At 44.9% G+C, this 25127-nt stretch overlaps 1 protein-coding gene across 2 annotated transcripts in view; it reads left to right on the plus strand.

Annotated features, from left to right (window-relative positions):
* The window catches only part of LOC139540428 (reelin-like), a 261766-nt gene that overhangs the window by 120136 nt on the left and 116503 nt on the right, over positions 1–25127 (plus strand). For both annotated transcript variants that reach the window (XM_071344234.1, XM_071344235.1), the window contains exon 4: positions 12039–12109. In XM_071344234.1, the coding sequence (XP_071200335.1) occupies positions 12039–12109 (71 nt within the window). The remainder of the gene's footprint in view (positions 1–12038; positions 12110–25127) is intronic.

The following is a 25127-nucleotide window of genomic DNA, read 5'->3' on the forward strand; positions in this document are numbered from 1 at the left end:
GGTGGCAAGGAGTTTATGAGAAGAGATGGAGTGGAAGAGGGCTGCAGGAGAAGAAGTGCCTCTCCTCCACTCCTCTCCACTCCACGCCTCTGCTCTCCTCCTCTCCTCCTCTCCTCTGGTATCCGCGTCTCTCCTCTCCTCTTCTCCGCTTTTCTCCACTCCCCTCCTCTCTTCTCTCCACTCCTCTTCGCTTCTATCCTCTGCTCTCCTCTCTCCTCCTCTCCTCTCCTCCACTCCTCTCCGCTCCTCTCCACTCCACTCCTCTGCTCTCCTCTTCTCTCTGTTGTGCTGCACGGTGTTGTGTCTCGTTGTGCTATGCCATGCCATCTTGACAGAGTGTGTTGAGGGAGAAAAAGAGGAGTATGTCCTGGAGATTGCTGTGTCGTGTTGTGGAGTGACAGTGACAAATGGAGTTTCCACACAGCCCTGCTACAATTGTTTCATTTAGAGAACAGCGATAATATGTCTCACTGATGCAATCCCTACTAGACTGAGGAAGTATTTCAGTGGGTCTTTCATTTTGACCGCAATTACATTTACATTTACATTTAAGTCATTTAGCAGACGCTCTTATCCAGAGCGACTTACAAATTGGTGCATTCACCTTATGATATCCAGTGGAACAACCACTTTACAATAGTGCATCTAACTCTTTTAAGGGGGGGGGGGTTAGAAGGATTACTTTATCCTATCCTAGGTATTCCTTAAAGAGGTGGGGTTTCAGGTGTCTCCGGAAGGTGGTGATTGACTCCGCTGACCTGGCGTCGTGAGGGAGTTTGTTCCACCATTGGGGTGCCAGAGCAGCGAACAGTTTTGACTGTACTTCCTCAGAGGTAGGGAGGCGAGCAGGCCAGAGGTGGATGAACGCAGTGCCCTTGTTTGGGTGTAGGGCCTGATCAGAGCCTGAAGGTACGGAGGTGCCGTTCCCCTCACAGCTCCGTAGGCAAGCACCATGGTCTTGTAGCGGATGCGAGCTTCAACTGGAAGCCAGTGGAGAGAGCGGAGGAGCGGGGTGACGTGAGAGAACTTGGGAAAGTTGAACACCAGACGGGCTGCGGCGTTCTGGATGAGTTGTAGGGGTTTAATGGCACAGGCAGGGAGCCCAGCCAACAGCGAGTTGCAGTAATCCAGACGGGAGATGACAAGTGCCTGGATTAGGACCTGCGCCGCTTCCTGCGTGAGGCAGGGTCGTACTCTGCGAATGTTGTAGAGCATGAACCTACAGGAACGGGTCACCGCCTTGATGTTAGTTGAGAACGACAGGGTGTTGTCCAGGATCACGCCAAGGTTCTTAGCACTCTGGGAGGAGGACACAATGGAGTTGTCAACCGTGATGGCGAGATCATGGAACGGGCAGTCCTTCCCCGGGAGGAAGAGCAGCTCCGTCTTGCCGAGGTTCAGCTTGAGGTGGTGATCCGTCATCCACACTGATATGTCTGCCAGACAGGCAGAGATGCGATTCACCACCTGGTTATCAGAGGGGGGAAAGGAGAAGATTAATTGTGTGTCGCATAGCAATGATAGGAGAGACCATGTGAGGATATGACAGAGCCAAGTGACTTGGTGTATAGCGAGAATAGGAGAGGGCCTAGAACAGAGCCCTGGGGGACACCAGTGGTGAGAGCACGTGGTGCGGAGACAGATTCTCGCCACGCCACCTGGTAGGAGCGACCTGTCAGGTAGGACGCAATCCAAGCGTGGGCCGCGCCGGAGATGCCCAGCTCGGAGAGGGTGGAGAGGAGGATCTGATGGTTCACAGTATCAAAGGCAGCCGATAGGTCTAGAAGGATGAGAGCAGAGGAGAGAGAGTTAGCTTTAGCAGTGCGGAGCGCCTCCGTGACACAGAGAAGAGCAGTCTCAGTTGAATGACTAGTCTTGAAACCTGACTGATTTGGATCAAGAAGGTCATTCTGAGAGAGATAGCAGGAGAGCTGGCCAAGGACGGCACGTTCAAGAGTTTTGGAGAGAAAAGAAAGAAGGGATACTGGTCTGTAGTTGTTGACATCGGAGGGATCGAGTGTAGGTTTTTTCAGAAGGGGTGCAACTCTCGCTCTCTTGAAGACGGAAGGGACGTAGCCAGCGGTCAAGGATGAGTTGATGAGCGAGGTGAGGTAAGGGAGAAGGTCTCCGGAAATGGTCTGGAGAAGAGAGGAGGGGATAGGGTCAAGCGGGCAGGTTGTTGGGCGGCCGGCCGTCACAAGACGCGAGATTTCATCTGGAGAGAGAGGGGAGAAAGAGGTCAAAGCACAGGGTAGGGCAGTGTGAGCAGAACCAGCGGTGTCGTTTGACTTAGCAAACGAGGATCGGATGTCGTCGACCTTCTTTTCAAAATGGTTGACGAAGTCATCAGCAGAGAGGGAGGAGGGGGGAGGAGGGGGAGAAGGATTCAGGAGGGAGGAGAAGGTGGCAAAGAGCTTCCTAGGGTTAGAGGCAGATGCTTGGAATTTAGAGTGGTAGAAATTGGCTTTAGCAGCAGAGACAGAAGAGGAGAATGTAGAGAGGAGGGAGTGAAAGGATGCCAGGTCCGCAGGGAGGCGAGTTTTCCTCCATTTCCGCTCGGCTGCCCGGAGCCCTGTTCTGTGAGCTCGCAATGAGTCGTCGAGCCACGGAGCAGGAGGGGAGGACCGAGCCGGCCTGGAGGATAGGGGACATAGAGAGTCAAAGGATGCAGAAAGGGAGGAGAGGAGGGTTGAGGAGGCAGAATCAGGAGATAGGTTGGAGAAGGTTTGAGCAGAGGGAAGAGATGATAGGATGGAAGAGGAGAGAGTAGCGGGGGAGAGAGAGCGAAGGTTGGGACGGCGCGATACCATCCGAGTAGGGGCAGTGTGGGAAGTGTTAGATGAGAGCGAGAGGGAAAAGGATACAAGGTAGTGGTCGGAGACTTGGAGGGGAGTTGCAATGAGATTAGTGGAAGAACAGCATCTAGTAAAGATGAGGTCAAGCGTATTGCCTGCCTTGTGAGTAGGGGGGGGAAGGTGAGAGGGTGAGGTCAAAAGAGGAGAGGAGTGGAAAGAAGGAGGCAGAGAGGAATGAGTCAAAGGTAGACGTGGGGAGGTTAAAGTCACCCAGAACTGTGAGAGGTGAGCCATCCTCAGGAAAGGAACTTATCAGGGCGATACTTATACATTACCTCTCTGACAAGCCCAGAGAGTGTTTGTGTGTTCGCGTGCGTGCATATCAAGTTTACTGAGTGTCTGGGAGAGTGATTCTCTATTTGGATCAGCACCAAAGTTTTTATGTTTTCAGTAATGTCTTCATTTGGCCCAGGGAGGATTAATTTGGGACATGATTGGAAGCGATTACATCTTGTAAATAGCCAGCACTGATTAGTTTAAAGACACACGCGCACACACACACACACACACACACACACACACACACACACACACACACACACACACACACACACACACACACACACACACACACACACACACACACACACACACACACACACACACACACACACACACACACACACACACACACACACACACACACACACACAGGCACTCAGAGTATATTTGATGGGCCTGCTGTGATACTGCAGTACAAGATGGGTACATACTGACTTAGCCAGGCAATAAAATGGCTGGCCAGGAAATAGACCACCACGGGGATATTTATGACTTCATGTCTTTCATGACTTTGACCTCGATAGCCCTGCGATTGATTTTTACAAGACTTGACACATTTGATTTGATTTTTAATCAGGTTCTGGTGTTGCTTCCAAAAAAACTGTTAGTGTGGACATCATTTTTTACTGGGATTTAAAACGGAATCTTTTACCACCTCTGGCTCTTAGATTCAGTAACTAAGAGTTAGTATATAAATTATAAAAGAGCTTGATAGACAGATACACTATACAGTATAAACAAAAGTATCTGGACACGCCTTCAAATTAGTGGATTCGGCTATTTCAGCCACACCCGTTGCTGACAGGTGTATAAAATCAAACACAGCCATGCGATCTCCATAGACAAACATTGGCAGTAGAAGGGCCTTACTGAAGAGATCAGTGACTTTCAACCTTGGCACCGTCATAGGATGCCACCTTTCCAACAAGTCAGTCCGTCAAATTTCTGCCCCGCAGCCGCAAAGTGGTAGGCCACACAAGCTCACAGAACGGGGCCGCCGAGTGCTGAAGAGCGTAGCGCATACAAATGGTCTGTCCTCGATTGCAACACTCAGTACTGAGTTCCAAACTGCCACTGGAAGCAAAGTCAGCACAAGAACTGTTAATCGGGAGCTTCATGAAATGGGTTTCCTTGGCCGAGCAGCCACACACAAGCCTAAGATCATCATATGCAATGCCAAGCGTCGGCTGGAGTGGTGTAAAGCTCGGCACCATTGGACTCTGAAGCAGTGGAAACGTATTCTCTGGAGTGATGAATCACGCTTCGCCATCTGGTAGTCCAACAGATGAATCTGGGTTTGGCGGATGCCAGGAGAACGGTACCTGCCCCAATGCATAGTGCCAACTGTAAAGTTTGGTGGAGGAAGAATAATGGTCTGGGACTGTTTTTCATGGTTCGGATTAGGTATCTTAGTTCCAGTGAAGGGAAATCTTAACACTACAGCATACAATGACGTTCTAGACGATTCTGTGCTTCCAACTTCGGGAAGGCCCTTTCCTGTTTCACCATGGCAATGCCCCGGTGCACAAAGTGAGTTCCATACAGAAATGGTTTGTCGAGTTCGGTGTGGAAGAACTTGACTGGCCTGCAAGGGAGCCCTGTCTTCAACCCCATCTATGAATTGGAACACTGACTGTGAGCCAGGCGTAATCACCCAACATCAGCACCCGACCTCACTACTGCTCGTGGCTGAATGGAAGCAAGACCCCGCAGCAATGTTCCAAAATCTACTGGAAAGCATTCTCAGAAGAGTGGAGACTGTTATAGCAGTAAAGGGGGGACCAACTCCATATCAATGGCCATGATTTTGGAATGAGTTGTACGGCAAGCAGGTGTCCACATACTTTTGGTCATGCAGTGTACTTTAATCTCAGTATCTGTGATACCAACAATTGACTGCCCATAAGGATGTTGTCAAGCTGGATCTTGCTAAGGACTATTCAGTTGTGTTAAGGGCATTTGATATGTTTGTGTGCATGTGTTTGTATCAGTGTCTTTCCTGGGGGTACTCATTTACGAGAAGCAGGTCAGGTCACCACCCTATGACTCATCGTGACATCATGTATCTCTTTACACTGTAGTCTCTATGCCATGCCCTGCTGGTGTGTCATTCTCTACTCCATCTGCTGCTGTCTTATACCAACGTGTGAGCTGTATTACATTGTCTTATACCACATCTCTGCTCTGTCTGGTCTTTTGGCCTACTGTCTTACACCACTTATCTGGGAGCGAGAACTCAGCTTACTTTTGAGCTACAGAGGTTCGAATGAACTGTATTAAGTGTGTTTAAGATACAATTATAGTGAAAGTAAAATTGTTTTAGTTTAGTTAACATGCAAGGGTGTACAGTACAAGTGCTGACCCATAATAAAGACCTGGACAGTAGACATTTTAGTTGCTCTACCTCTTGACGAGATGCATCTCAAGTCCCATGGACCTCATGCCTTTGTTGTACTTAGGGGATCTCCTCACCTTGTGGTATAAAACCTTAAGAAGAGCATTACTGTCCAAAATGCCAACACACAAAGCACTCCGATAACCCTTTTTACACATTGTAGACTAACTTTTAGAGCAACCCTTACAACGTACATACAGTATCTCCAACATGTCAGCAAAGCACTCAAACAACCAACCCATTTAACCTCTCAGCAACAGTCGAAAAGCATTGCCTTCCTATTTTTTTCTTATTCGTCTCATGCTGTTGGCGGTAGGTGCACCCGATTTAGCTGCCCAGTGCCACGGCTAGGCAAAGTTTTCCCATTTTGAACCATGTCATGTGTCTGAAGGTACAAACTCTGCTTTCCTGGTGGGCCCGGAGAGCAAATTAAGTGCACTATAGGCCTACTGCTGGCCAATCGAATGGCTCAGAATACCGTGTCTGCAGTAACATAGCAGGCGTAAAGAAACCCACAGAAAAGTTAATACTGTGAGATAAAACTTTTAAAACCATGACTAGAGGGAGACTGTCAACAAATACAGCAAAGAAAGAGCTGCTGTTTTAATGAGTGAGTTCATGTTTAAGTTGTTACTCAGCACCGTCAACACTTTTACAAGCCATAAAACGTGCCTTCTTCTTACTTCCACTCGTGCTACAACCAGCACTGCAGCTGCAATGAAGTAAGACAGTGTATCGATAGGTTTGAGTTATTATTAGCGACTTGGATAGCGACTTGGAGAAATATTTAACTTTCTCTGTTCATAGGATTAAAAATAATAATTTGTGCGTGAGGCAGAAATAATGCGGTGAACTCGAGTTTTGCCATGAGATGGAAGACGGTGTCCCTTTTTGGCAGGGAGAGCGTAGGGATGTTGAGAGACGGACCATCAGTCTGCTGCTCTCTTAGTCTCTCTCCTGAGACTGACCATCAGATGCAGGCATCATCAGCGGGGTAAAATAAAACATAAGAAGCTAATTATTTAAATGAATGCTCACTCAGCTTTGCCTCACAAGTAATACAACAACGGATCTATATTGCCTACGTAAACTTTTGAAATATATATATTTTGAAATTGTCCCACATCAATGCATTTGCAGGGTCATTCAAGCAAAGCCAGTATGTGGTCATTTTTCTTTTTCTTTTTTTAACCTTTAACTAGGCACAGCAAATAAAATGAAAATGTGATAATGTATTGGGCCTACAGCATACTGATGTAATGTATCCGCAGGGAGTTTGGAAACAGCTGCAGAAGGCGAGTTTAATAATAATAAACATGAAGATGATACAAAACAGCAGATGCGTACTGAACGTAACCAAAACCAATACTGCCTGATGACTGAGGCAACTGAGGGTGATATGAAGGGAGAGGAATCAGTGTGGTGATGAAGTCCGGGTGCGCTTAACGATGGGGAGCAGGAGTGAAATGATGGTTGCAAGGTGTGCACAATGTGGGTTGCCAGGACCGATGGTTAGTAGACCGGTGACGTCGCGCGCCGGAGGGAGCAGGAGTAGGTGTGACAGTACCCCTAAACAATATGTTACGTCATTGACCCTCTGGAGGACCTTGAAGTGCCCCACAAACCGGGGGCTCAGCTTCTGGCAGTGCAGGCGGAGCTGGAGGTTCCTGGTGGAGAGCCAGACATGATCACCAGGATGGAACACGGGAGCCTCACTGCGGTGGTGGTCCGCCTGATCCTTCTGAAGGTGTGCTGGAGTCTCATGTGGGTAGCGTTCCACACCTTCTCTATGCTCCAGAACCGCTCATCCACTGCAGGGGCCTCGGTCTAGCTCGGAGTCCACGGAGCCCACGGAGCTGATATCCCAGGATGCACTTGAAGGGAGTCAGCCCGGTAGAGGAGTGACGAAGTGAGTTCTGGGCGTATTCCGCCAGGGAAGGAACCGGGCCCACTCCCCCTGCCGGTCCTGGCAGTGACTCCTTAGGAACCTCCCCAAATCCTGGTCGGTCCTCTCCACCTGCCCGTTAGACTGAGGCCAGTACCCATATGTGAGGCTGACCGTGGCCCCCAGCTTCTCCATAAAGGCTTTCCAGACCTGTGACGTGAACTGGGGACCACGGTCGGAAACAAAATCCTCAAAGGCCATAGTGCCGGAAGACCTGCTGTGCTTCAGCGACCTGGAATGTGATAGGTAGACCAGAGAGAGATGGATAAAATAGGTCCTCCAACATCCTAGGGCCCAGCCAGGTTATGAAGTTGGAGCCACGGGAAGCCGAGGATTACTTTGTGTACAGTGATGATGAGGAAGGCTTTCCTGGTGCGTGGGTCCCACGGTGAGGGTGGGTGGTGCTGTGACGTGCATAATTGTGCTGGATCCCAATGGACGCATATCCAGGGCTTGAACAGGAAAAGGAGAGGAGAGCGGATATGAAGTTGCCTCTTCCCTGAATGTGAGGGCCTGGTCGATAAAGTACCCAATGGCACCGGTGTCCACTAGAGCTGTAGAGACCAAACTTGAGGGACAGCCAGCCAGTGAAATAGGAATCGTAAAGGGTTTGGCGGAGAATGAAGGTAATGGAATACTCACGCCTTCCCTGGGAGACGGAAGGTCACGTGGCCGCCCATCTGCTCTAGTGAACTCTGGGTTGGGGCACACCAGACACCACTAAAGCTGGTGCCCCTCCTGGCCGCAATAGGGACAGAGCCAGCTGTCTCCATTGACGCCGCTCTGCCGCGGAGAGGTGTGTGGTCCCTACATCCATGGGTTCAGGCTCTGCCTCAGGGATCACCATCTAGATTCAGCCGCAAGCTGATTGTTTTCTTGAGAGGATGGTCAGGGGGCCAGAACATAATTGCAAATTATGTGTAGACTTTGAAGCCCAAACATATATCATATTTGACAAAGCAAATTGCATTTTCAAACCTTGCTTACATTTGCATATAATCACAAATACAGTGCCTTCAGAAAGTATTCCCACCCCTTGACTTTTTCCACATTTTGTTGTGTTACAGCCTGCATATAAAATGGATTAAATTGAGATTTCGTGTCACTAAATCTACACACAATACCGCATAAATGTATACAAATGAATGAAAAGTGAAAAGCTGAAATGTATTCAGTCAATAAATATTCTAACATTTGGTTATAGCAAGCCTAAATAAGTTCAGGATTCAAAATGTGCTTAACATACTTAACATATGCTTACATAAACAGTTGCATGGACTCACTCTGTCTGCAATAATCGTGTGTAATATGATTTTTGTAATGAAAACCCAATCTCTGTACTCCCCACTTACAATTATCTGTAAGGTCCCTAAGGAGAGCAGTGCATTTCAAGCACAGACTCAAGCACAAAGACCAGGGAGATTTTCCAATGGTTCACAAAGAAGGGCACTGGCAGATGGGTAAAAAAATAAGAAAATACATTGATTATCCCTTTGAGCATGGTGCAATTATTTATTACACTTTTGATGGAAACTACAAAGATACATGCACCCTTCATAACTAGGTTGTCGTAGAGGAAGGAAACCGCTCAGGGAGGCCAATGGTGATTTCAAAACAGTTACAGAATTTAATGGCTGTGATAGGAGATAACTGAGGATGGACCAACAACATTGTAGTTACTCCACAATACTAATCTTATAGACAGTGTGAAAAGAAGGTAGCCTGTACAGAATTGAAATATTCCAAAACATGCAACATGTTTGCAGTAAGGCACTAAAGAAATTAACTTTTTGTCCTGAATACAAAGCGTGATGTTTGGGGCAAAACCACCACAACGTATTACTGAGTACCACTCTTCATATCTTCAAGCATGGTGGTGGCTACATCAAGTTATGGTCATCAGTAAGGATTAGGGAGTTTTTTTAGGACACAAATAAAAGGAATAGAGCTAAGCACAGGCAACATACCAACAGACACTGGGAAACAAATTCATCTTTCAGCAGGACAATAACCTAAAACACAAGTATACACACTGGAGTTGCTTAGCAAGACGACATTGAATGTTCCAGAGTGGCCTAGTTAACGTTTTGACTTCAATCGGATTGGAAATCTATGGCAAAACCTTGAAAATGGCTGTCAAGTAATGATCAACAAATAACTTGACTTAGCGTGAATATTTTTTTTTATAATAATGGGAAAATATTGTACAATCCAGGTGTGCAAAGCTCTTAGGTCATTCTAAGATGTATTGACTACTTATCTAATCAAGATATATTCGTGTTTTATTTTCCATTCATTAAAACAATCTTGTTAACAATTTTTATGTGGAGCGTTGACAAAAAAATGACTATTAAATTCAAAACGTGGATAAAGTCTAGGTTGTGAACCCTTTCAAAAGGGACTATATCTCTCTATTATGCATGGGAATACTTTGGAACAGATTTCCAAAATCAAAATCACTTTGAGCTGATTTGCTCGTGTCTTTTATATCGAACAATAAAGATATCAGAATACAAGCTTTCAAAGTGCAGTCAAAAAAGTGATTCTCCTGTGTTTCATATATATTTCCACACTGAGGTTGGGATAATTCTGTGGAAATTTTTTAATTATGATAATGCCCTTTTAGTGTAAGAGCTGTTTGAAAAGACGTCCTGAAATGTCAGTCTGTTTTGGTGGGATGGATTTTGGGCCTGCCTGGTGACGTCAACATGCAGTAATTGATTTAATAAACCAATAAGAGAGAGTTCCAAACCTCTCTGCAATAACAGCTAGTTTTCAGTTTTCCCCTCCCCACCCAGACCACTCCCAGAGAGTCCAAGCAAAATTCTTGCTTGAGAAATTGCTCTTTGCTAAGAAGCAATTTTTGTTTCTTTTTGACCATTTTAATTTCAAACAATCACAGTAAGGTGCTTAATTGTTACCCATAAATTATTTGATATTGAGATAAAAACAGCTGCATTGGACTTTTAAAAGTGGGATTTTCACTGGACAGTTTCTTTAAAACTGCAAAATGTTCTCTGCCCCATGGCAAAATGTAAAGAGTTGCAAAACACTTTCACTTTGAAATATGTATAATTGCAGGAATTTAACTTTAACACTGAAAAAAATGCATCCACTGCCAAGAGAGGGACACCAGCCAGATCCTCTCAGTTTTGTACAATTTTGTTCCAGAACCCAATTTCCAGGATCCGGTGCCTCTTGTGGCATGAAAAATAATTGTCAATGTTTGCAATGTAAAAATTCGAATAAAAGCAATTAGTGTTACTTCTGTGATTCTCCTGCCCCTTGAAAAACGTAATATGAAAACATGCTTGATATTTTATGAATTGATTTGTGTTGACCAGGCCTGGGTTTATGGTTTGCGCAAAATCGTAGCCTATATAGACCAACGCATGGCCATTGCCGTGGTGAGAGAGTTGTCTTTCTATGACCTCTCTCCCTCTCTCTGCTCTGATAGACAGGAGCCTGCAACTCTCATCTCTCCAGCATTGTACTTAGGTGGGAAGGGTGTTGGAAGTGTCGCAGCACCCCTGATCAATTGTTATAGAACTACTGCTGTCTGTTCAGAAATACATTTAATAATTCAAAATACTACACCAGGAGTAGGCATATCATTTAGCCACAGAGGATCGATGGCTTATAAAAAATAATATATGCCGAGCTGTGGATTGTGTGTAGCCCAGGCACAAGGCATGCCTACAGTCGGGAACATGCGGCAAATCTGTCATTGAACAGCATGCAGCCAAAACAGGCCTCGCAATATTTGAAATACAATTACGGGAAAACACAGGTTGGAAAGCAAATGTATCAGGTTGAAAAGAGAAGACTAATCAGTATGTCGGCTGCCAAATAGGCCTATTGAGCGAACCGCATTGTTTCACAAAGTAAAACAAGAGAGACATAAGCTTTTAGCATCAGCGCATCAGCCAATCGCTGGTGAGTCAGTGACACTGGAAATCTCTTTTAGGACTATAATTTCCTCCTCATATTGTACAGTATGTGTGTCTCCACACACCTAGGTCCAGGCTATTGATGGATTCAAGACAAGGTTGTTTCTCTTGATTTCAGATTCTCAGTTTGTTAGTGTCAAAGTAGCCTGTCATTTTGATAATTTGTGAGTTATAAAAAAATATTATGTTAAAGTCTCCAGTCATCTAAAATAATGCAGGATTTCATGAAATGGTCACCCACCTTTTGTTCCGGCACTTCCCAGTTCACAAAGCACTTGGGGACACTAAAACATTTTGCCTGTGAGGTAGGGGAGTGCCCCCAATCAAATCTTGCTGAGAGCCCCAAAAAGGCTAAAGACGGCACTTCATCACATACAGACAGACACCATTTAAAAAAAATCTACTGGTGAATTAAGGCATCTGTTCAAAGTTAATCTTTATATTGATAGTCTCATCTTTACCCTCGGCACAGTTTGACTTAATGCTCTTTCTGCATCTCCCTCTGTCTCTCTCCCTCTATCACCGTCCCTCTCTCTATCACCGTCCCTCTCTCTATCCCCGTCCCTCTCTCTATCCCCGTCCCTCTCTCTTTCACCGTCCCTCTCTCTCAGGGCCACTGCTACACATCGAGGACAGATCATCTTCAAGGACACTCTTGCCCAGCAGCTGTGTGAGCAGGGAGGTGAGCAGCAGAGAACACACAAACACAAACCGCAGACAGACTAACGATGATGTTTCAGCACTACAGACAGAGACTTTTGGGTGTGCTGTATTGCCAGCTTCATTTCAGTTTATGCTAAACTCAGATATGTCTCTGAGCTGTACTGTTTATAGCTAGTTCTCCTTAGCCAGTTTCTCTGTGACAGTAATAAATACACATTGACAGTGCCTTCCCATCATGCACTCTGAGTAGTGGTAATTACTTGTTTAGGAGGAAGCAGACTTCCTTATTCAAGCACCCCTTTAACAGATCACTTCTGAAACACTACCCGAGAGAGGTTTGCAATCAGAGGAAAATTAAGTGGGGTTTTCTTGAAGTAGGCTAACTCTGTTTTCACTCTCAAGTGTGGCCCTTAATAGCACTAGGCTATTAGTCTTAGGCCAGTAGTGCCATGGGAAGTACTAGTGGTGCCATTGAGACAGTTCACAGTATACTACTCAGATGTCTGGACCCATGCCACTATGAAGCCTAGAGCCTCCACTATTGCCTGAAAGAGTGAATGAGTAAGAGAGACAGAAAAGGATTGAAGGATGAAGTTGTACTGTACAGTAGGTGACATGGATAGTCTGTAGTAAAGAGTGTACGAGATAGTGTGAGAGAAAGAACGAGCTGGAGAGAGAGACAGAGATAAATAGAGAGAGAGAGAGAGAGAGAGAGAGAGAGAGAGAGAGAGAGAGAGAGAGAGAGAGAGAGAGAGAGAGATTTCCCTCTCCTTGCCCTAGGACCCTCTCAACATCAACTATACTGTCACAGTGCCTAGTCGTCTCTGTTTGGCAAAAGACCTGTTTAGGTTTTTTCCTACCAACCTCCAGCATTACACACACACACACACACACACACACACACACACACACACACACACACACACACACACACACACACACACACACACACACACACACACACACACACACACACACACACACACACACACACACACAAGACACAGAGACACCGACAGACACAGAAGCCATGCAACCTGCTACCAACCTCAAGCATTACACACACAGACAAGGGTGCCTGACTTTGTCTGAACGGTGGGGGTGCAAAAGCTTGGGAGGGTGGAGGGATCTGGGGGACCATCCCCAGAAAATATTAACATAAAAAAATTCAAAAATATATCCTGCAATTTTATACTGTTTCTTAACAGGGAGAATCCATTTTTATGAACAGAACACAACACATTTTCTCAGATTTTGCTACAATTAATTAGATTGAAAAATAGTTTTAATGACTAGATTACTAATATACTCCCATCCCTGAAAATCCCAACCATAATAATTAATTAACAGGTCTGAAACCCTACCAACCCTGTGACTACCTCCCCGTTTCTTGAAAATACCACCCATAATGATCGATTGACATATCCAGAACCAACTCTGTGACTCTCAAAAATATAATGCACCTCCCCTGACAATTTAATTTTACCTTTATTTAACTAGGCAAGTCAGTTAAGAACAAATTCTTATTTTCAATGACAGCCTAGGAACAGTGGGTTAACTGCATTGTTCAGGGGCAGAACAATCCCCACCTACAGGGACAAATTCACAGGCAAACTGTTAAGAACGTGGGCAGGATAACTCATGACAATGAGGAAATTAAATCGAAAATGGAGGAATAATATTGTTTTACCCAATAAGGATTTGAAATTTGTACTTGTAGGTTAAGAAAAAGCATTGTTTAATTGCACATTGTTTTCATCTTGTTTTTGCCACAAAGAATGTGATCACAATAACGTACAAAAGTAAGCCTTGATTTATCTTATATTCATTTTCTTTTGCAATATGGAAGTGTTTTCTGGTAGGGCATTGAACAAAACTGTCAACTTGAAAATGCTATCTGGAATTTGCATTTCAATTTGGTCATTGATTATGTTCACATAAAAATAATATAGTATTATAATAAACAAAATAGGTTATTTTGGCAGATATAAATAGTACCAGTCAAAAGTTTGTACACACCTACTCATTTCAGGGTTTTCTTTATTTGTACTCTTTTCTACATTATAGGATAATAGTGAAGACATCAAAACTATGAAATAACACATATGGAATCATGTAGTAACCAAAAAAAGTGTTTAACAAATCGAGAAATATTTTATACTTGAGATTCTTCAAACTAGCCTGCCTTTGACTTGATGATAGCTTTGCACACTTGACATTCTCTCAAACAGCTTCATGATGTAGTTACCTGGAATGCATTTAAAATAACAGGTGTGCCTTTCTAAAAGTTAATTTGTGGAATTTCTTTCCTTCTTAATAAGTTTGAGCCAATCAGTTTTGTGACAAGGTCGGGGTGGTATACAGAAGAAAGCCCTATTTGTTTAAAAACCAAGTCCATATTATGGCAAGAACAGCTCAAAATATCAAAGAGAAATAACAGTCCATCATTACTTTAAGACATGAAGGTAAGTTTCTTCAATTGCAGATCCAAAAACCATCAAGCGCTACGATGAAACTGGCTCTCATGAGGACCGCCAGAGGAAAGGAAGACCCAGAGTTACCGCTGCTGCAAAAGATAAATTAATTAGATGTAACCGCACCTCAGATTGCAGCCCAAATATATGCTTCACAGAGTTCAAGTAACAGCCACATCTCAACATCCACTATTCAGAGGACACTGTGTAAATCAGGCCTTCATGATTGAATGGCTGCAAGAAGCCACTACTAAAGGACACCAATAAGAAGAAGAGACTTGCTTTGGCTAAGAAACACAAGCAATGGACATTAGACTGGTGGAAATCTGATGAGTCCAAATTTGAGATTTTTGGTTCTAACCGCCATGTCTTTGTGAGATGCAGAGTAGGTGAACATATGATCTCTGCATGTGTGGTTTCCACTGTGAAGCATGGAGGAGGAGGTGTGATGGTGTGGGGATGCTTTGCTGGTGACACTGTCAGTGATTTATTTAGAATTCAAGGCACACTTAACCAGCATGGCTAACACAGCATTCTGCAGCGATACGCTATCTCGTCTGGTTTGCGCTTAGTTGGACTATCATTGGTTTTTCAACAAGACAATACCCCAACACACCTCCAGGCTGTTTTGACCAAGAAGGAGAGTGATGGAGTACTGCATCAGATGACCTGGCCTCCACAATCACCCAACCTCAATCCAATTGAGATGCTTTGGGATGAGATGGGCCACAGCGTGAAGGAAAGGCAGCCAACAAGTGCTCAACATATGTTGGAACTCCTTCAAGACTGTTGGAAAAGCATTCCAGGTGAAGCTGGTTGAGAGAATGCCAAGATTGTACAAAGCGGTTACATTGAAGAATCTAAAATCTAAAATATATTTTGATTTGTTTAACACTTTTTTGGTTACTTCATGATTACATATGTGTTATTTCATAGTTTTAGTTTTAACGTCTTCACTATTATTCAACAATTGGTTATTATTGGTTGAAAGACATTGATAATTAGAAGATTGTGGCAACTTGTGCAAAATTTGATATTTTTGCCCATAACCTGTTGTTGAAAAAAACTTATATGTTATGGCTTTTCAACCTGTGCCATTTCGTGATTTCAGAGCAATCTATCTAATAGAACACAGAAGGGGGATGGCGCCGACGGAGATGGTCGCCTCGCTTCGCATTCTTAAGAAACTATGCAGTATTTAGTTTTTTTATGTATTATTTCTTACACTCTTACCCCAGGAAATCTTAAGTCTTATTACATACAGCTGGGAAGAACTATTGGATATAAGACCAACATCAACTTACCAACATTACAACCAGGAATACGACTTTCCCAAAGCGGATCCTCTGTTTGGACCACCACCCAGGACAATGGATCGGATCCCAGTAGGCGACCCAAATCAACGGCGCCGCAGAAGGGGCAGACCGAGCGGTCTTCTGGTCAGGCTCCGTAGACGGGCACATCGCTCACCTCTCCCGAGTATACTACTCGCCAATGTCCAATCTCTTGACAACAAGGTAGACGAAATTCGAGCAAGGGTTGCCTTCCAGAGAGACATCAGAGATTGCAACATTCTCTGTTTCATGGAAACATGGCTCACTCGGGATACGTTATCAGAGTCGGTACAGCCACCCGGTTTCTTCACACATCGCGCCGACAGAAACAAACATCTCTCTGGTAAAAAGAAGGAAGAGGGTGTATGCCTTATGATTAACGAGTCGTGGTGTGATCATAACAACATACAGAAACTCAAGTCATTTTGTTCACCTGAACTAGAATTCCTTACAATCAAATGCCGGCCGCATTATCTACCAAGAGAATTCTCTTCAATTATAATCACAGCCATGTATATACCCCCCCCCCCCCCCCCAAGCAGACACCTTGACGGCCCTGAAAGAACTCCATTGGACTCTATGTGAACTGGAAACCACATATCCTGAGGCTGCATTATTTGTAGCTGGGGATTTTAACAAGGCTAATCTGAAAACAAGGCTCCCGAAATTTTATCAGCATATCGAATGCGCGACCCGGATTGGAAAAATTCTGGATCATTGCTACTCTAACTTCTACGACGCACACAAAGCCCTCCCTCGCCCTCCTTCCGGCAAATCTGACCACGACTCCATTTTGTTGCTCCCAGCCTATAGACAGAAACTAAAACAGGAAACGCCCATGCTCAGGTCTGCTTAACGCTGGTCCGACCAATCTCATTTTACGCTTCAAGATTGCTTCGATCACGTGGACTGGGATATGTTCCGGATAGTTTCAGACAACAACATTGATGTATATGCTGATTCGGTGAGCAAGTTAATTAGCAAGTGCATCGGTGATGTTGTACCCAAGGTGACTATTAAAACCTTCCCGAACCAGAAACCGTGGATTGATGGCAGCATTCGAGCAAAACTGAAAGTGCGAACCATTGCTTTTAATCATGACAAGGCGACCCAAGATATGACCGAATACAAGCAGTGTAGCTATTCCCTCCGCAAGGCAATCAAACAAGCTAAGCATCAGTATAGAGACAAAGTAGAGTTGCAATTCAACGGCTCAGACACAAGATGTATGTGGCAGGGTCTAAAGTCAATCACAGATTACAAAAAGAAAACCAGCCCGGTCGTGGACACCGACATCTTGCTCCCAGACAAACTAAACAACTTCTTTGCATGCTTTGAGGACATGGCCCACTACCAAAACCTGCAGGCTTTCCTTCACCGCAGCCAACGTGAGTAAAACATTTAAACGTGTTAACCCTCGCAAGGCTGCCGGCCCAAACGGCATCCCTAGCCGCGTCCTCAGAGAATGCGCAGACCAGCTGGCTGGTGTGTTTATGGACATATTTAATCACTCCCTATCCCAGTCTGCTGTTCCCACATGCTTCAAGAGGGCCACCATTGTTCCTGTTCCCAAGAAAGCTAAGATAACAGAGCTAAACAAGTAGCACTCACTTCCGTCATCATGAAGTGCTTTGATAGACTTGTCAAGGATCATATCACCTCCACCCTACCTGACACCCTAGACGTACTTCAATTTGCTTTCCACGCCAATAGGTCCACAGACGACCCAACCGCAATCACACTGCACACTGCCCTAACCCACCTGGACAAGAGGAATACCTATGTTTGAATGCTGTTAATCGATTACAGCTCAGCATTTAACACCATAGTACCCTCCAAACTCGTCATTAAACTCGAGACCCCGCCCGGTGCAACTGGGCCGCCCCCCAGGAGCTGAGGGTAGGAAACAACATCTCCACCCCACTGATCCTCAACACTGGGGCCCCACAAGGGTGCGTTGTCAGCCCTCTCCTGTACTCCCTGTTCACCCATAACTGCGTGGTCATGCATGTCTCCAACTCAATCATCAAGTTTGCAGACGACACTACAGTAGTACACTACAGACGACACTACGGTACTACAGTACCCTACATTACTCATCTCATATGTATATACTGTACTCTATACAATCTACTGCATCTTGCCTATGCCGTTCGGCCATCGCTCATCCATATATTTATATGTACATATTCTTATTCATTCCTTTACACTTGTGTGTGTATAAGATCGTTTTTGTGAAATTGTTAGATTACTTGTTAGATATTACTGCACGGTCGGAACTAGAAGCACAAGCATTTCGCTACACTCGCCTTAACATCTGCTAACCATGTGTGTGTGACCAATACAATTTGATTTGATTTAATAGAATCTTCGCTAATGTTAAAGATGTATAGTGTCGTCTACCGCAAGGCAGATCCCTTGGCCCTCTACTCTTTTCTGTTTTTACTAATGGCATTCAACAAAGCCTGTGTGTCTATGTATGCTTATGGTTCAACCCTATATTCCTCAACAACTACAGCTAGTGAAACAAAGAGTTGCATTCAGTTTTAGAATGGGTGGCCCCTTATTTACTAGTCCTGAACATCTCTAAAACTAAGACCATCGTATTTGGTACAAATAGTACCATTGGTTCTAGACCTCAGCTGAATCTGATCATGAATAACATGGATGTTGAGCAAGTTGAGAATAAATTACTTGGTGTTACCTTAGATTGTTAACTGTCATGGTCAAAACATTAATTCAATTGTTGTAAAGATGGTGAGAGATCTGTCCGTAATAAAGAGATGTTCTGCTTTTTTGACATCTCTCTCCACAAAGCAAGTCCTGCAAACTCTAGTTTTATCTTATCTTGATTATTACCCAGTCAAATGGTCAAGTGCTGCAAAGAAGGACAGAGCGGCACGTCTTGCTCTTCACTGTAATCAGAGGGCTAATATCAATGCTATGCATGACAGTCTCTCTTGGCTAAAAGTAAAGGAGAGAATGACTGCATTACTTCTTATTTTTTATAAAAAACGTTAATGTGTTGTTAATGTGTTGTCCAAATTGTACACACGTACCCCACCACAGTCATGCCACCAGGGGTCTTTTCACAGCCCCCAAATCCAGAACAAATTCAAGAAAGCAACCAGTATTATATAGAGCCATGATTGTATGGAACTCCCTTCCATCTTAGATTGCGCAAGTAAACAGTAAACCTGGTTTCAAAAAACAGATGAAGCAACACCTCACAACTCTCCTATTTGACCGAGATAGTTTGTGTGCTTGTACTGATATGTAGGCTATGTGTGACATTTCAAATTCATATAGTTCTGTCCTTGAGCTGTTCTTGTCTATTAATGCTCTGTATTATGTCATGTTTCATGTTTTGTGTGGACCACAGGAAAGACAGCTGCTGCTTTCGCAACAGCTAATGGGGATCCTAATAAAATTCCAAATACCGAAGTGGCCATGGTGCCCTCGCATATGGGGCTCAGCCAGGTCTGTTACTTTTGTAAATGATTGAAAACATTTGACCAATGTGAATTAACCGATTGAAGTTAGGGGAAAAAATGGCAAAATGCAGAATGGTGTTAACTGACTGTAAACAGCTTGCGGAGGATTTATTCCCCCTCAGATTTAATCATTTAGTATTAGGCCTAATGAATATAACGTACAATCTACTTGTGAGCTACTCAAAATCAAATCCAATTTTATTGGTCACATACACATGGTTAGCAGATGTTAATGCGAGTGTAGCGAAATTCTTGTGCTTTTAGTTCGACAGTGCAGTAATATCTAACAAGTAATCTAACAATTCCCAACAACTACCTAGTACACACAAATCTAAAGGGGTGAATGAGAATATGTACATATATATATATATGGGTGAGCAACGGCCGAGTGGCATACATATGATATGAGTAATGTAAGATATGTAAACATCATTAAAGTGGCATTATTTAAAGTGGCATTGTTTAAAGTGGCTAGTGATCCATGTATTAAAGTGGCCAGTGATTGGGTCTCAATGTAGGCAGCAGCCTCTGAGTTAGTGATTGCTGTTTAGCACTCTGAGGGCCTTCAGATAGAAGCTGTTTTTCATTCTCTTGGTCCCAGCTTTGATGCACCTGAACCGACCTCGCATACTGGATGGTAGTGGTGTGAACAGGCAGTGGCTCGGTTGGTTGTTGTCCTTGACAATCTTTTAGGCCTTCCTGTGACATCGGTGCTGTAGGTGTCATGGAGGGCAGGAAGTTTGCCCCCGGTGATGCGTTGTGCAGACCGTACCACCCTCTGGAGAGCCTTGCTGTTGAGGGCGGTGCAGTTGCCATACCAGGCGGTGATACAGCCCGACAGGATGCTCTCGATTCTGCATCTGTAAAATTTTGTCAGTGTTTTGGGTGACAAGCCAAATTTCTTCAGCTTCCTAGGTTGAAGAGACGCTGTTGCGTCTTCTTCCCCACACTGTCTGTGTGAGTGGACCATTTCAGTTTGTCTGTGATGTGTACGCCGAGGAACTTAAAACTTCCCACCTTCTCCACTGCTGTCCCTTCGATGTGGATGGGGGGTGCTCTCTCTGCTGTTTCCTGAAGTTCACGATCATCTCCTTTTGTTGACGTTGAGTGAGAGGTTGTTTTCCCGACACCACACTCCGAGTGCCCTCACCTCTTCCCTGTAGGCTGTCTCGTCATTGTTGGTAATCAAGACCACTACTGTTGTGTCGTCTGCAAACTTGATGATTGAGTTGGAGGCGTGCAAGGCCACGCAGTCGTGGGTGAACAGGGAATCCAGGAGGTGGCTGAGCACGCACCCTTGTGGGGATGTTGTTTCCTACCTTCACCACCTGGGGGCGGCCTTTCAGAAAGTCCAGAACCCAATTTTACAGGGCGGGTTTGAGACCCAGGGCCTCCAGCTTGATGATGAGATTGGAGGGTACTATGGTGTTGAATGCTGAGCTGTAGTCAATGAACAGCATTCTTACATATTCCTCTTGAGGTTCCTCTTATGCAAATTGAAGTGGTTCTAGGGTGGCCGGTAAGGTGGAGGTGATATGATCCTTCACTAGTCTCTCAAAGTACTTCATGATGACGGAAGTGAGTGCTGGTAGTCATTTAGTTCAGTTATCTTTGCCTTCTTGGGTACAGGAACAATGGTGGCCATCTTGAAGCATGTGGGGACAGCAGACCGGGATAGGGAGTGAATTAATATGTCTGTAAACACACCAGCCAACTTTTCTGCGCATGCTCTGAGGGCGCGGCTAGGGTGTCTGTGACGTGGCTGGTTTTCTTTTTGTTTTCCGTGATTTCCTGTAGACCCTGCCACATACGTCTCGTGTCTGAGCCATTGAATTGCGACTCCACTTTGTCCCTGTACTGGCATCTTGCTTGTTTGATTGCCTGTTTATATTCAGGCATATTTCCAGAACTCTTTCCATGGGTAAATGTGGTTGTTCGCGCTTTCAGTTTTGTGCGAATGCCACCATCCATCCATGGTTTCTGGTTAGGGTAGTCACAGTGGGTACAACATCTCTAATGCACTTCCTTATAAACTCACTCACCGAGACAGAGTATAGATCAATGTTGTTCTCTGCGGCTGACCGGAACATATCCCAGTCTGCGTGATCAAAACAATCTTGAAAAGTGGAGTCCGATTGGTCACACCAGCGTTGAAAGGTTCTAGTCACTGGTACATCCTGTTTGAGTTTCTGCCTATAAGACGGTAGGAGCAAGATGGCGTCGTGGTTGGATTTGCCAAAGGGAGGGCGAGGGAGGGCTTTGACTGTATCGCGGAAGTTAGAGTAGCAGTGATCGAGTGTATTACCCCCGCGAGTACTACAATCAATATGCTGATAGAATTTCGGTAGCCTTGTTTTCAAATTTGCTTAGTTAAAATCCCCAGCTACAATAAATGCAGCCTCAGGATATATGGTTTCCAGTTTACATAGAGTCCAGTGAAGTTCCTTGAGGGACGTCGTGGTGTCTGCTTGAGGGGGAATGTACACAGCTGTGATGATAACTGACAAGAATTCCCTTGTGATGTAATATGGCCGGCATTTGATTGTAAGGAATTCTAGGTCGGGTGAGCAGAGGGACTTGAGTTTCTGTATGTTGTTATGAGTCATTAATCATATAGCATACACCCCCGCCCTTCCTCTTCCCAGAGAGGTGTTTATCTCTGTCGGCGCGATGCATGGAGATGCCCGGTGGCTGAATCGATTCCGACAACATATCCTGAGAGAGCCATGTTTCCGTGAAACAGAGGATGTTACAATCTCTGATGTCTCTCTGGAAGGAAACCCTTGCTCACATTTTGTCTACCTTGCTCCCAAGAGACTCGACACTGGCGAGTAGCATACTCGGGAGCGGTGGGCAATGTGCACGTCTACAGAGCCTGACCAGGTGGCCACTCCATCTGCCCCTTCTATGGCGCCTTTGTTTTGTGTCGACTAGATCCATTGTCCTGGGTGGTGGTCCAAACAGAGGATACACTTCGGGAAAGTCGTATTCCTGGTTGTAATGTTGGAAAGTTGATGTCGCTCTTATATGCAGTAGTTCTTCCCGGCAGTATGCAATAAGACTTAAGATTTTCTGGGGTAACAATGTAAGAAATAATACATTTAAAAAAATACTGCATAGTTTCCTTAGGACTCGAAGCGAGGCGACCATCTCTGACAGCCCACGAGCTATCGGACACGCAGTTTTCTGCTAAGGTGCAACCTTTAGTAGGCTGATCGTCCTCGCAGTGGCAGACCACGTGTAACAACACCTGCACATGATCGGTACATCCGAGCATCACACCTGCGGGACAGGTACAGAATGGCAACAACAACTGCCCGAGTTACAATAGGAACGCACAATCCATCAGTGCTCAGACTGTCCGCAATAGGCTGAGAGAGGCTGGACTGAGGGCTTGTAGGCCTGTTGTAAGGCAGATCCTCACCAGAAATCACCGGTAACAACATTGCTTATGGGCACAAACCCATCGTTGCTGGACCAGACAGGACTGGCAAAAAGTGCTCTTCACTGACAAGTCGTGGATTTGTCTGGTCGTATTCACGTTTATTGTCGAAGGAATGAGCGATTACACCGAGGCCTGTACTCTGGAGCGGGATCGATTTGGAGGTGGAGGGTCGTCATGGTCTGAGGCGGTGTGTCACAGCATCATCGGACTGACCTTGTTGTCGTTGCAGGCAATCTCAACGCTATGTGTTACAGGGAGGACATCCTCTTCCCTCATGTGGTACCCTTCCTGCAGGTTCATCCTGACATGACCCTCCAGCATGACAATGCCACCAGACATACTGCTCATTCTGTGAGTGATTTCCTGCAAGACAGGAATGTCAATGTTCTGCCATGGCCAGTGAAGAGCCCGGATCTCAATCCCATTGAGCACGTCTGGGACCTGTCAGATCGGTGGGTGAGGGCTAGGGCCTTTCCTCCCAGAAATGTCAGGGAACATGCAGGTGCCTTGGTGGAAGAGTGGGGTACATCTCACAGCAAGAACTGGCAAATTTGGTGCAGTCCACGAAGAGATGCTCTGCAGTACTTAATGCAGCTGGTGGCCACACCAGATACTGACTGTTACTTTTGATTTTGACCTCGCACCTTTGTTCAGGGACACATTATTCCATTTATGTTAGTCACATGTCTGTGGAACTTGTTCAATTTATGTCTCAGTTGTTGAATCTTGTTATGTTCATACAAATATTTACTAATTTTAAGTTTTAAGTTAAATGCAGTTGACAGTGAGAGGATGTTTATTTTTTTAGTTTATATAAAATTGACATATTTTGTGGGGTGGCAGGTAGCCTAGTTAGAGCGCTCGGCGTATAACCGAAAGGTTGCTAGCTCAAATCCCAGAGCTGACAAGGTAAAAATATGTCGTTCTGCCCCTGAACGAGGCAGTTTACGGCCTAGGAACAGTGGATTACCACTGTTCCTAGGCCGTCATTGTAAATAAGAATTTGTTCTTAACTGTCTTGCCTAGTTAAACGAAGGTTAAATAAATAAAAAATATATTTTAATACAGACTAGCTCAAAGCATTTTACTAATCATTGAAAATGACAAATTACCCACTGATCATAATAACTTTTTTTGTAAAAAAGTGGGGGTGCAAAAACATACATTTGCAACCCTATTTTGAAAGTGGGGATGCAGCTGCTCCGTTTGCTCCATTGCTCAGGTGCCTATGCACACAGACAGACACAACCTACTGCCAACCTCAACCATTACACTCACAGACAGAAAGAGGACCCAGGAGCTAGAGGGCGGGCTGGGGAACACAGATTTAGATATTATGGCTTGCACGATCATGGAAGAGTGAGTATGAGTGTAAAGAAGAAGAGGGTGGTTGAGAAAAAGAGAGAGAGAGACAAAGAGAGACAAAGAGAGAGGGAGAGAGAAAGGGAAGAAGAGGAAGCGAGAGAGATAGTGAAATGGAGCTAAGAGAGATAGACTAACAGGAGAACAGGAGTGACAGAGAGAGGTGGAGAGTAAAGGAGGGAGAGGAAGAAAGCGGTGGACAGTTTGGCAGTAAATTGCCGGTGTCAGTAATGAGAGCTCCTGTCTCTCCGGTGAAGGAGGGACGAGATGGAGAGATGGAAGGATGGAGGGAGGGTGTTAATGAGAAAGTTGAAGGTCATAAATCGTGGGTGATGACGGTTGCGGTGAAGAAATCAAGCACGACAAAAAGAAGGGAAGGGGGAAAAAGGAGAGAGGGAGAAGCATTTGAGAGGAGGATGAGTGTGAGCAGCTGACCTCGTTACAGGCTAATTCCTGGACAGCCTCTCTCTTTTCTCTCGCTCTCTTTCTGTGGTGGTCAAACACTGCCAGGGTGAAATCTGAATTACAAATGAGACGGGAATGTGCCAGGGGTAAGAAGGGAGGAGAGGATAGAGGATAGAAGGAAAGTAGAGAGCGATGGAGAGGGTAGAGAGCTGATGGGATAGTGAGAGAGAGGGGGAAATAGAAAGAAAGAGAGATGGATAGATAGGAAGAGAGAGAGAAGTAGTTTAATGGTTTGTGGAGAGAGTGTATGCTCGGTACATAGCGATGTGGTCAGGCAACGATTGGAATTGTTCCACTGGCGTAATGGATTGAGACGGGCTAATCTATCTCTCTCAGTTCACAGCCCTCCCGCCAAACCCAAGTCTGCAACTTCAAATAACACATACATGAATAATCACATTGTGAATGTCCATAGCACTTTGAAATGACAACATAGAAAGTTACAGTGTTTCCATTGACCTTA

This window comes from Salvelinus alpinus, chromosome 15 (assembly GCF_045679555.1).
Source record: "Salvelinus alpinus chromosome 15, SLU_Salpinus.1, whole genome shotgun sequence".
NCBI lineage: Eukaryota > Metazoa > Chordata > Actinopteri > Salmoniformes > Salmonidae > Salvelinus > Salvelinus alpinus.